At 41.2% G+C, this 12,500-nt stretch overlaps 1 protein-coding gene and 2 pseudogenes across 1 annotated transcript in view; 2 read left to right on the top strand and 1 right to left on the bottom strand.

Moving 5' to 3' along the window:
- The window catches only part of LOC114572799 (disintegrin and metalloproteinase domain-containing protein 17), a 2,591-nt gene extending 585 nt beyond the window's left edge, over positions 1-2,006 (top strand). Inside the window, exons 2-3 of the mRNA XM_028604569.1 lie at positions 298-354; positions 1,401-2,006. Of these exons, the coding sequence (XP_028460370.1) occupies positions 298-354; positions 1,401-1,697 (354 nt within the window). The 3' untranslated portion in view covers positions 1,698-2,006. The remainder of the gene's footprint in view (positions 1-297; positions 355-1,400) is intronic.
- Positions 2,007-5,110: 3,104 nt separating this feature from the next.
- Positions 5,111-9,354, top strand: LOC114572796 (E3 ubiquitin-protein ligase TRIM39-like; annotated as a pseudogene).
- A 2,855-nt stretch (positions 9,355-12,209) lies between these two features.
- LOC114572898 (cleavage and polyadenylation specificity factor subunit 3-like) overlaps positions 12,210-12,500 on the bottom strand; it is a 48,277-nt pseudogene continuing 47,986 nt past the window's right edge.

The following is a 12,500-nucleotide window of genomic DNA, read 5'->3' as shown; positions in this document are numbered from 1 at the left end:
GTGTGTGTCTGTGTGTGTGTGTGTGTGTGTGTGTGTGTGTGCCTGTATCTGTATGTGTGTGTGTGTGTCTGTATGTGTGTGTCTGTGTGTGTGTGTTTGTGTGTGTAATATTCAGAATAGGTAGATTGGTTTTGGAAGATTAAGTCCAAGTTGTAAGTTTTTACGACATTTTTTACAAGTTTTTTTGCTATGTTTTCAGAAAGTTTACTAACTGAGCAGCTTTGTATGAGAGAATTTTAGGCCAAAAAAATGAAAATGTTCTGTATTCTGACCCTGTTCATCTTTCTGTGCTTTCAGGACAAGAAGCTGGATCAACAATATGAACAGACCACCAAGACTCTGTTATTCCACAGCGTGAGTTTATCTAACAATATAATATGATAAGTAATAGTGTGTGTAAGTCTCCATGTAAATAATCAGGACTTTTAGCGTGTATAGAGCCAGCATATCTCCACCAGACTCCATGTAAATAATCAGGACTTTTAGCGTGTATAGAGCCAGCATATCTCCACCAGACTCCATGTAAATAATCAGGACTTTTAGCGTGTATAGAGCCAGCATATCTCCACCAGACTCCATGTAAATAATCAGGACTTTTAGCGTGTATAGAGCCAGCATATCTCCACCAGACTCCATGTAAATAATCAGGACTTTTAGCGTGTATAGAGCCAGCATATCTCCACCAGACTCCATGTAAATAATCAGGACTTTTAGCGCGTGTAGAGAAAGCATATCTCCACCAGACTCCATGTAAATAATCAGGACTTTTAGCGTGTATAGAGCCAGCATATCTCCACCAGACTCCATGTAAATAATCAGGACTTTTAGCGTGTATAGAGCCAGCGTATCTCCACCAGACTCCATGTAAATAATCAGGACTTTTAGCGTGTATAGAGCCAGCATATCTCCACATGTAAATGGGTGAATTAAGAGTTTATTTCAACCAAACCAGAGTGGTGATTGTTGGAACAGTAGAAAGATGAACCAAGACGGCTTTTGATAGTTTTATTTAGTTTCTGCCCACTTTGAATGAATTGTGTTTTATGATGATAAAAGTCCTGATTATTTACATGGAGTCTGGTGGAGTTTGGTGATGGTGATTTCGGGGCTGTTTCATGTTAAATTAAAAGGGTCTTACTCTTTAACTAAAAGGTCTATCTCTGTAGGGATCCATCCCATAATGTTGTCAGACACTTAGAATAATAATCTGAGTCTGTCAGCAGCAACAACAGAACTTTTATTAGACTCTAACTGACTGATGGTTTAACGTTATATTGCAGCTTGGTTCTTGTTTAATACTGGACCAGTTTCAGAGATTGTTGTTCACATTTAGTCACTTTTAGACATGGGAGAAAAGAGTCCATGTGGAACATACTGACCGTGACTGTTAATTTTCCCAGAATGCAGAGCTCCTGAGCAGCCTCGAGTCCGCATCAGTTAGGATCGTCAAACCTCCAACCTTCCCGACCAGCACTTCCTCCGCTGGTCTTCGTTTCCAGCCGGGTCAGCCCTCGCAGACCCCCAGCAGCCCTCTGCTCCCTGGCTCCGCCCCGATGACCCAGGCCACGCCCCTCTTGATAGCCCCCGCATGGCCACCATCCAGGAGGACCCCAGCTTGGACACCGAGGCTCTGGAGGAGGCGTTCGGCCGGCCGGCCGGCTCCGCTCAGCGCTCTTCGAGGACCTCACGGAGAATAGCGTGACGAATCGCGGGCGTAGAAGGCGCTGATGCTCAAACTGCAGAGACAGCATCAGATCGACACCAAGGAGACGCAGTGCTGATTGGACGCGCGCATGAGCGAGGGGTGTCACGGTCATGCTGCTCCAAAAAAATCCACAATTTGATTCAATTTAAACTGTTTTTTCACCCCCAACAGTGAAGTCACTCTTTCTCAGCAAAACATCAGACATATTTTGTCTATACTTATTAAAGGTCTCATGACATGGTGCTCTTTGGATGCTTTTATATAGACCTTAGTGGTCCCCTAATACTGTATCTGAAGTCTCTTTTATATAGACCTTAGTGGTCCCCTAATACTGTATCTGAAGTCTCTTTTATATAGACCTTAGTGGTCCCCTAATACTGTATCTGAAGTCTCTTTTATATAGACCTTAGTGGTCCCCTAATACTGTATCTGAATTACACCTATCACCATTTCTAGCCACTGGGGGACCATAGGCAGGCTGGGGGAACTCATATTAATGTTAAAAAACCTCATAAAGGGACATTTTCATGCCATGGGACCTTTAAGCAAAAAAAAAAAAAAAAAAAAAAAAAGGTATTTACGGGTGCTTTAAAGGTGCACTATGAGTTCCTGCATGAACCATCATGTCGGTGATTGGCTGGAACGTGTTTGTTGTATTTTGGTGCACAGCCTGTGCCCCTAGTGTTTGCTTGACATTTACGAGCCCTGTGTTGTCTCCCGAGAACGGGCTTTTTCACGGTGTGTTCAGGGACCAGGCAGCTAGCGGATCAAGGAGAGATTCCTATAATTTGAAACAAAAATGATATTGCGCTGAAACCATGCAGGAACTCGTAGTGCACCTTTAAACCTAACTTAAGTCCAAAAACTGAGGTTTCTACAGCTTCTTTCAAACCAAACGTCAAATAAACTAGTTTTTACAGCTGCTTCACTGTCAGAACAAGCAGGCTGTTTATTTTGATAGCACCTGTGTATTTTTTACATTTCATTTTTATAATATAAGCCATACTGTTGTTGCCAAAATCCCCCTCCCCCCCAACAATGAAAGCAATGTCATAATAAGAGCCATTAGATGGCAGAAAGGTACTTTGCAACAACAGTTTTGAGTTTCTCAGAGTTTACAATGTGCAATGGAATCCACCATTAGTTTAACTAGGTGCACCTGAACGCACCATGGAGTCCTGCCAGAGCACCACAGGCTTTACCTTCGTTGTTTTCTTCGTCTTCTCCGACTCAGGCAGTGGAAAAGTGCAGCTGCGTGCTGCCGCTAAGCTAACGTTAACTGTTTATTGTCATGTTTATAAAAACAGTTTGATTAAAAATCCCTTTCTTTCACCTCTCCTCAGCTGTTCTCTTTAGGATCCGTCCTCACTGATTGTATCACGGAGACATTAACTAAACAAGTCTTCTCGTTAACCTAACTGCAATGGCTTAGCCTAGCCCGATCTGCGTATCAAATGGAATAAATGCAGACAAAATACTGTATATAACCTGATTTTTGTAGTTCTTTGCAGGTCATTTTTTCTACAGAATATATTTTTCCTAAAGTCACTTTGCTCAACAATACATCAAAACATATTTTGTCTATACTTATTATTAAGTCAGGTTTTTACAGCTACTTTCAATACAAACTTCAGTCAAATAAACAGAGGTTTTTACAGCTTATTTAGACCAAATTGTAGTCAAATAAACAGAGGTTTTTACAGCTGCTTGAAACCAAACGTCAGTCAAATAAACTAGTTTTTAAAGCTGCTTCACTGTCAGAACAAGCAGGCTGTTTATTTTGATAACACCTGTGTATTTTTGACATTTAATTTTTATAATACAAGCCATACTGTTGTTGAAAAAAAAAAAAAAAGACAATCAGTCCGAACTCTGTGCCTTGTCTTGTTCTGTGGTTTTTAAATGCAGCAGTCAGTATTTTTAATATATTAAAGATATATGTATGTTTGTTCCCGTTTGTCTGTGTTACTGTATGCAGACGATACGGTGTCATATTCTGTTAAAATATGTCTTTGTAATGTTCAACAAGTATTAATCCATTCAAAGTTTGAGTTCTATGTTTGGTCATGTCACTGGGTTTACCCGTCAGTCAGACTGCTGTTTCAAAATAAAATGTTTCACTGATTGTTTTCATGTGAAATAAATGTTTTTAAGAACTTTCTGCGACGTGTATCAGCCTCCGAGACTCTTAATCTCGTTGAAGAAACAAATCCCTCTCAAATCAAGCTTTTTTTCTTTCTTTCTTTCTTTCTTTCTTTCTTTCTTTCTTTCTTTCTTTCTTTCGGCCTAACCTAGAAATCTAGACGCACACTAGCCAGTCACAATTATGTGAGAAACGGTATTTCTTCTATTAAGATGATCATTTTGCTTTGTACAGTCCTTCCAGAAAAATGCTCAGTTTTTTTTTTGTGATTGTTGTGGACAAAAATCCTTGATTATGCGGCACGTTTTCTTAAAAAATGCTATGTAATATGCTCTATATGATATTTATGCAATTTTATGCGATGAAGTTGTGGGAACTAGCAAAAACTTGAAAAAACAGTGATCCACGCCACGTAATTACGTCACTTCATAACGTTCCCATGGCAACAGGGGAAAATGGCTGCTCTTGTGTGAAGTAAACGCAACATTTTCAACTTTCTGCTAAGATACACAGTACAGGCCAAAAGTTTGGACACACCTTCTCATTCATGTTTCTTTATTTTCATGACTATTTACATTGTAGATTCTCACTGAAGGCATCAAAACTATGAATGAACACATATGGAATTATGTACTTAACAAAAAAGTGTGAAATAACTGAAAACATGTCTTATATTTTAGATTCCTCAAAGTAGCCACCCTTTTTTTTTTTTGATAACTCAGCAAACCCTTGGTGTTCTCTCAATGAGCTTCATGAGGTAGTCACCTGAAATGGTTTTACCTTCACAGGTGTGCTTTGTCAGGGTTCATTAGTGGAATTATTTCCCTTATTAATAAAAAAGCAAAGGGTGGCTACTTTGAAGAATCTAAAATATAAGACATGTTTTCAGTTATTTCACACTTTTTTGTTAAGTACATAATTCCATATGTGTTCATTCATAGTTTTGATGCCTTCAGTGAGAATCTACAATGTAAATAGTCATGAAAATAAAAAGGAAACGCATTGAATGAGAAGGTGTGTCCAAACTTTTGGCCTGTACTGTATTATGGGACTTTTTGAGGGATTATGAAATCATGCAAGCCCCGCATATTTTGCACGGAAATCTGTAATTTATGCGGTGAAAGTGTGGCGTATTGCCCCCTCTCGCATAAATATACGGACTTTGGCTGATTATGCCCTGAATTATGGGATCTCCTTTTTCTCAGGTCGCTTGGAACCTCGATGGAGGTGATACTAAAAAAAGTACCTGTTAGCAGGTACCAGGTACTTTTTTTTCATAATGGAAAAACCTGAAAAGGCGAGTAGAGCAGGTTTCATGTGCAACACACTCAAAGTGATTTCTCCTTCCTGCTGTGAATTAACTACAAACTCAAGACGAAGACAGAAAACAGGAACAACACTTCCATGTTAAACTCAAACTGACAAACTAACGCTGAAGCTCCACCCGACTCAGCAGAGACAAACCAGGAAACAGGAAGTTATTCACACACACACACACTCTCTCTCTCTCTCTCTGACAGACGGACGATAAGATTGACCTAAAGGCTAAACCACCACTTTCTCTGAGAGAGGACAGCTACAGGAGGGAGTACTGGGAGTACTGGGAGTACCGGGAGTACTGGGAGTACTACCACTTCAACCAGCTGCTGAATCCACAAACTGAACGAGAGATTTTACAGGAACAAAGACTCAAAGTGAACGTAAGTTTTCAGGGAACAGGGAGTGGCTGAGCTGTCTGTGTTTTCTGCTTCACTCACACACACTAAACGGCTTCCAGATTAGAGGAAGTTTCTGCTGCTGAGCCTCAACTTTGTTAAGAAATTACTAAAAGACGTGTTCTTCGATTTCTGGAGAAAGGAAGGAGGAGAGGGCTGGGGGTCGAATTGAAAGTTAAGCAAAAGGTTTAATGAAACTGCACAAAAACGACAAGACAAAACACAATCAAACATAAAACATAAAACACTGCAGCTGACAGCGGACTGATCTCATGCTTCATCCTTGCGGAGTTACAGAAGAACAGTCATGTGACATGACAAACAATACGTTGTAAACAGCGGACTCCATCTGCTTCCCCTGTCGGGGTCACAGATTGAAGTGCCGACATCACCTCAGTTTCCGAATTATATTCCTGTGGAATTGTGGGTCTCTGATTAAAGACACACCTCTGATTTTAGGTTTACCCCAGGTCACAGACAAAGGTCGTTTCACATGGTAGTGCCGATTCTGTCTAATCCCGCCTGGCCCTGCAGGGAGTGGCTCCCCAAAACCAGAAACAATAGTTACCTTTCCTGTGGGGACAATGAGTCTTCTTCATATGCTAAATGTCAGACATGACCTGATTCATTCTTTAGAAGCTAGGTTTTGAGTGAGGCACTCAAATGCTGATTAGTGTAGTTACTTGATTAACTTTAGCTGCAGGCCCCATTAAACATTGTTTTCAAAACATAAGCTGGGTTTTAACTTTTTTAAACCTCAACAACTTTCAAAGACAACAAACAATAATAACAGTTTCCTTATTAGGGCTCCTGCACACTTCCTTCGTGGCGAATGTCTCAGGCTCCAGAAAACGCGTGCATGCTAGAAATAGGACCGACGATAGAATAGGAAAAGATGTTTATATGTCATTTAGACACAAATACATTTAATGAATGACATTTTGATGTGTGAAAGTCTCGAGGTTTTGACATAAATGCAGATATATATTTATGTAATATCAAAACAAATTATTGATTTTGAAATATTGCACCTTGTCAATGCAGAACAAAATATTCTGGAGTGTATTTTGCCGTCAATACTGCTGACGTTGTCTTTGTTGTTATTAAATCAGTATACATTTATGTTTATGGGAAACATCCATGTGTCCAGACAAGGGTAGAGACATGTTTCTGGTGTGTAAAGACATAAAAAACTCCTGCTGCGTGCTGACGCACTGGCCAACAACGCGCCAGAGAGCCCATATCTTCTCCTAAAGGACTAGTGAGATAGCTGAAACTATCCGGCCTGGTTGCATAATTATCATACAGTTTAGTAATTAGTAGAAGTAGTAGTTAGTTAGAAGTCAGCGCAGGACATTTACCCAGAGCTATGGGAGAAGCTGGAGAGGCCAAGCTTTCTCCCCACCAGCGGCGGAGCTAAACTCTCAGTACAGTGGGGGTGGAGCTTCATCACGGGCCCTCTGCTACCAAAGTCATTTTAAAAGAACGAAATAACGACGTGAAAAGAAATATATATAGCGTGGGTCTTTGGTTGGACAATTCCCATGATGCAAGGCGGTAAACAGAGTTGTGATAAAATTTGCTGATAAATTGGCCATTTGTTCGAAAAACAAATGTAAAATTTCTATTGTTTTTAATGTGTCTGCTTTGAATGTGGTGTTTTGTCGCCTGGTAACTTTCATTGTTGTGCTGGTTTACCATGGTAACCATGAGTTTAAGTTACGTTTGATATAAAGAGCTGCATTATCACAACGTGAGATCATATGCAGTAACTGGCTTCTTTCAGCTAATAATCTGCAATGTGTCACTTGGCGAGGGCCCCCATTCTCGTCAAGTGACGCAAGATCTGGGGCGTTTGAGGGGCCCCTGATTGGCACGGGGCCCTGGGGCAGCCGCACCCAAGCACCCACGCTATCTCCGCTACTGCTCCCCACGAAATCAGGCAAACAAAGTAATGATTAAAAAAACACAAATGCTCGATCAAGGGCCCGGCCCGACGTTAGTGGTGGGAAATATCGGCAGAGAATCTAAACTCTGCCCTTTAACTTTTTGAGACTCCTGGAGGATTCAACAGATCCTTCTCAAATTGGATCAGCTGCACGTGAAGGCCCGTTCATCCCTCTCTGCAGCTTTAATCTTATGTTATCTTCTCTTCACTTACAGAGAAATATGGCTTCCAGATTAGAGGAAGATCTCTGCTGTCCTGTCTGCCATGAAGTCTTTAAAGATCCTGTCGTTCTGTCGTGCAGCCACAGCTTCTGTAAAGACTGTCTGCAGAGCTGGTGGACAGAGAAACCAGTCAAGGAGTGTCCAGTTTGTAAGAGAAGATCTCCAAAGTCAGAACCAGCTTGTAACCTGGTGTTGAAGAACCTGTGTGAGGCCTTTTTACTGGAGAGAGATCAGAGGGTTTCAGAGTCTCTCTGCAGTCTGCACTCTGAGAAACTCAAACTCTTCTGTCTGGACCATCAGCAGCCGGTGTGTCTCATCTGTCTGCATTCAGAAACACACTCCAACCACAGATTCAAACCCGTCAACGAAGCTGCACGACAACACAGGAAGAAACTCCAGGAAACTCTGGAGCCCTTAAAGGAGAAGTTAAAGGTTTTTGAAGAAGTTAAAGTGAAGTTTGATCAAACAGCAAAACACCTGAAGGTCCAGGCTCGACGCACAGAGACCCAGATTAAGGATCAGTTTAAGAAGCTTCACCAGTTTCTAGAAGAGGAAGAGGAGGCCAGGTTGGCTGCACTGAGGGAGGAAGAGGAGCAGAAGAGTCAGAGGATGAAGGAGAAGATGGAGGCTCTGAACAGAGAGATAGCAGCTCTTTCAGACACAGTCAGAGCCACAGAGGAGCAGCTGGGAGCTGAAGACGTCTCATTCCTGATCAACTACAAGGCTGCAGTGGGAAGAGTTCAGCAGAGCCCCTGCTGGAGGATCCACAGCTGCTCTCAGGAGCTCTGATAGACGAGGCCAAACACCTGGGCAACCTGAGCTTCAACATCTGGAACAAGATCAAGGACATGGTCTCCTACTATCCTCTGATTCTGGACCCAAACACTGCTCATGCAGAACTCATCCTGTCTGAAGATCTGACCAGTGTGAGACTAGGAGAGAAACAGCAGCTTCCTGATAATCCAGAGAGGATGGATGACATTTACTACTACTCTGTCCTGGGCTCTGAGGGCTTTAACTCAGGGACTCACAGCTGGGATGTCGAGGTTGGAGACAGTCCATTCGGGTCACTGGGTGTGATAGCAGAGTCTGTCCAGAGGAAGGAGACATACTGTCTGGATTATGGATACTGTGTTTCTATGAAGGTGACTACTCAGCCGAGTCACCATCAGATCCACGCACTGATCTCTCATTTGAGAAGCAGCTCCAGAGGATCCGAGTGACTCTGGACTGGAACAGAAGAAAGCTGTCGTTCTCTGATCCTGATACTGACACACATATACACACCTTCACACACACTTTCACTGAGAGGATGTTTCCATACTTTGCCATTTTTGATGAAATCATAATTTCACCAATTAAGGTCTGTGTGACTGTAAAACAGAAATAGATGATGATGAACATCTATCAGTGTATTTCAAGACGTGATGTAGTCTTTGAGGAACATGTCACTTTGTTGTTCTGATGAGGACGTTGATCTAAGAGGGTGAATTGGTGAAGGGGTGATCCCGGACGAGCCCCCAAAATGTTATGACCGGCTACAACAAAGAAGGGAGGTGCACTGCAAACATCTGACATTTTACATTTTTATGACATTTAATAAACAAAGTAAACAAAGACAATGGGGTGTGGAATTCCAGATCAGTGGTGTATGAATGAAATTAATTAATTGTATTTAGAGATTGTACCAGAATAGGTTTACATGGTTTCATTTTCAAAAAACTACACAGCTCTCTCTCACTGCTGCAGCTCCTCTTTTCACCCTGTGTTCAGGTCTCTGTTTTAGCTACAGAGTGAGACATCTCTTCTTCAGTACTATCTTTGATTGCACTCACACATGCTCAGTAGCTCAGATCGTAGATCATGTCAGCTAGCTCCATAGACAGTAAAAGAAAGGCTGTTTCTCCAACTTCAGTCAGTTCCAAGGCAGGATCAGCTGGGAGACTTCTTCTAAACCAGGGCCCACATGGAAGTAGTTCTCTTGGAGATTATGGTGAACTAGTGTGTGTTGTAGCAGTGCTTTGCTATTGAGAACGAGGTAGCATGCTAACGGTTGCAGTTAGCCAGCTCGTTTCGGCTAGTGACGAGAAAGCCGTGAAGATTTTGACGACTTGTTCGTAATTTATGTGATGTGAGAGATGGTATTTCTTCTATTAAGATGATCATTTTGCTTGATTATTTGTAATAATCAAAAACCAAGTGCAATAAAACACAATAGGATCAAATTAGGCCACATTATTTACTTAAATGAAAAATTGCAGACGATACAGTGTCATATTCTGTTAAAACATGTCTTTGTAACGTTCAACAAGTATTAATCCATTCAAAGTTTGAGTTCTAGGTTTGTCATGTCACTGGGTTTACCCGTCAGACTACTATATAAAATAAAATGTTTCATGTGAAATAAATGTTTTTAAGAACTTTCTGCGATACGTGTATCAGCCTCTGAGACTCTTAATCTCGTTGAAGAAACAAATCACTCCCAAATCAAGCTTTTTCTTTTCTCTTTTCTTTCTACCAAGGTTTTCAGTGGACAGAGTCAGACCTAGCCTAGAAATCTAGACGCACACTAGCCAGTTCTTCCCGAAAAAAAGAGTTTTTTTGTGATTGTTGCGGGGCAAAAATCCTTGATTATGCGTCATGTTTTCTTAAAAAAACACGATGGAATATGCTCTGATATTTTTGCAATTTTATGCAATGAAATTGCGGGAACTTGCAAAAACTGCAGTGTGATGAAAAGAGAAAAACAGTGATCCCCCCAACACCCTGCTTTTTGATGATGTTCACGTTGCGTAATTACATCACATTTTTCACCTTTCTGCAAAGAGATATTATGGGACTTTTTGCAACGAAAATGCGGGGATTATGAAATCATGCAAGCACCAAATATTTTGCGTGGAAATCTGAAATTTATGTAGCAAAAGTGCAACATATTTGAAAAAATGCGCTCACATAATCGCATTTTTCTGGAGGGACTGATAGATTGATACTTTATTCATCCCGAGTGATTGAACAGTGCAATAGCTTATTACTAATAACAAATAAAACTGCACATATTCTCTTTAGGAAGCGTTTTATATTTTAGAAAGAAATCAACGCTGAGTTTGTCACTTTAACAATCTTTATTGTTGTTTTAATCCTCCCTGTTTTCTTCAGGTTAAATCTGACCCGTGTTTTAAAGTTTCTACAATAAGAAATTTTGGGATTCTTTCAACCAAATTGCCCAAAAATAACATTGATGGTTCCGCACAACTATTACTCTTCACAAGTCAAGGATCAGTTCACTACTAGCATATTTCTGCTTTTTAAACTAAAAAAATGTAGTTTATTGCCCTGATTATGCATTGAATTATGGGATTGCATAATCATTTTTTTTCTGTTGGGACTGGTTATTAATTATTGTAATAACCTGTACCAGTGGCTGTAGCCGACAACGGTGAGTTATTTTAAGCCAAGAGACGGGGGCTGTAAATCGGGAAGAGAGGATCGTGAGTTTGCAGTGTGTTTAGCGATTGGACACTCACCAGTAGTTTGAATTTGTACTGCAATAACTATTTTAAACACTAGCTGTCATTACATATCGCACCTTTAAAAAGGAACACGCCGACTTATCAGAACTTCATCTTATTCACCCTAACCCCCAGAGTTAGATAAGTCCATACATACCCTTCTCATCTCCAGGAACTATATTCTCAGACAGGCTTGCTGCAAAGCAAATCCCTCCGCCCAAGTAGCAGTGCTTCGCCTTCTGAGAATATAGTTCCCGGTTTGTTTACAGTTAGAAGATGGCTGTGTGTCATGTGACCTTGTTATGTGTACATGCTGTGACTCTACAAATCACAACATGGAAATAGGAACATGTTGGTGTTATTTTGTCACTTATTGGGAGCAGTAGGCTAGATGGAACCAGTTACCTGCAGGGTCTGTAATGGGCAGCTACCGGTATAGCTGTCAGACAACATTACAACTCGCACTGAGATGAGAAGGGTATGTATGGACTAGTCTAACTCTGGGGGTTACAGTGAATAAGATAAAGTCCCAATAAGAGATGAGAAGGGTATGTATGGACTAGTCTAACTCTGGGGGTTACAGTGAATAAGATAAAGTCCCAATAAGAGATGAGAAGGGTATGTATGGACTAGTCTAACTCTGGGGGTTACAGTGAATAAGATAAAGTCCCAATGAGAAGAGATAGTCTAACTCTGGGGAAGTGGATAAAGTCCCAATAAGAGATGTATGGACTAGTCTAACTCTGGGGGGGTGAATAAGATAAAGTCCCAATAAGTCGGGCGTGTTCCCTTTAAAGTCTCAATGAAATAAAACAACTTTAAAAACAAACCAAACCAACGACGACGAGTTCTCACTGGACAAACTTTTATTTCAGTTGTTTTTACAGATAAATTGGGAGTAGAAAAATCAGAACAATCAGTCGTTGATTCCTTTGGAATCAGGTTTCAAACAAAGAGTTAAGTCTTTGTTAAAGTATCAAAACTAAAACATCCCCCCCTCCCTCCCACTTCCTCCCCGCTGTGACATCACTCAGAAGGCGGGGCTTAAGGCGCCGAGAGAGACGGTTGACGGCCAACCATCTCCCTTGCACGCCACCGACTGGAGGAGAGGATAGAAGAGGATAGAGGTGAGAGGATAGAGGTGAGAGGACCAAGGAGGATAGAGGTGAGAGGATAGAGGTGAGAGGATAGAGGTGAGAGGATAGAGGTGAGAGGACAGAGGTGAGAGGATAGAGGATAGAGGTGAGAGGATAGAGGAT

Source organism: Perca flavescens, chromosome 18 (assembly GCF_004354835.1).
Source record: "Perca flavescens isolate YP-PL-M2 chromosome 18, PFLA_1.0, whole genome shotgun sequence".
In the NCBI taxonomy this organism is placed as follows: domain Eukaryota; kingdom Metazoa; phylum Chordata; class Actinopteri; order Perciformes; family Percidae; genus Perca; species Perca flavescens.
This window is presented reverse-complemented; position numbering and strand designations above follow the sequence as displayed.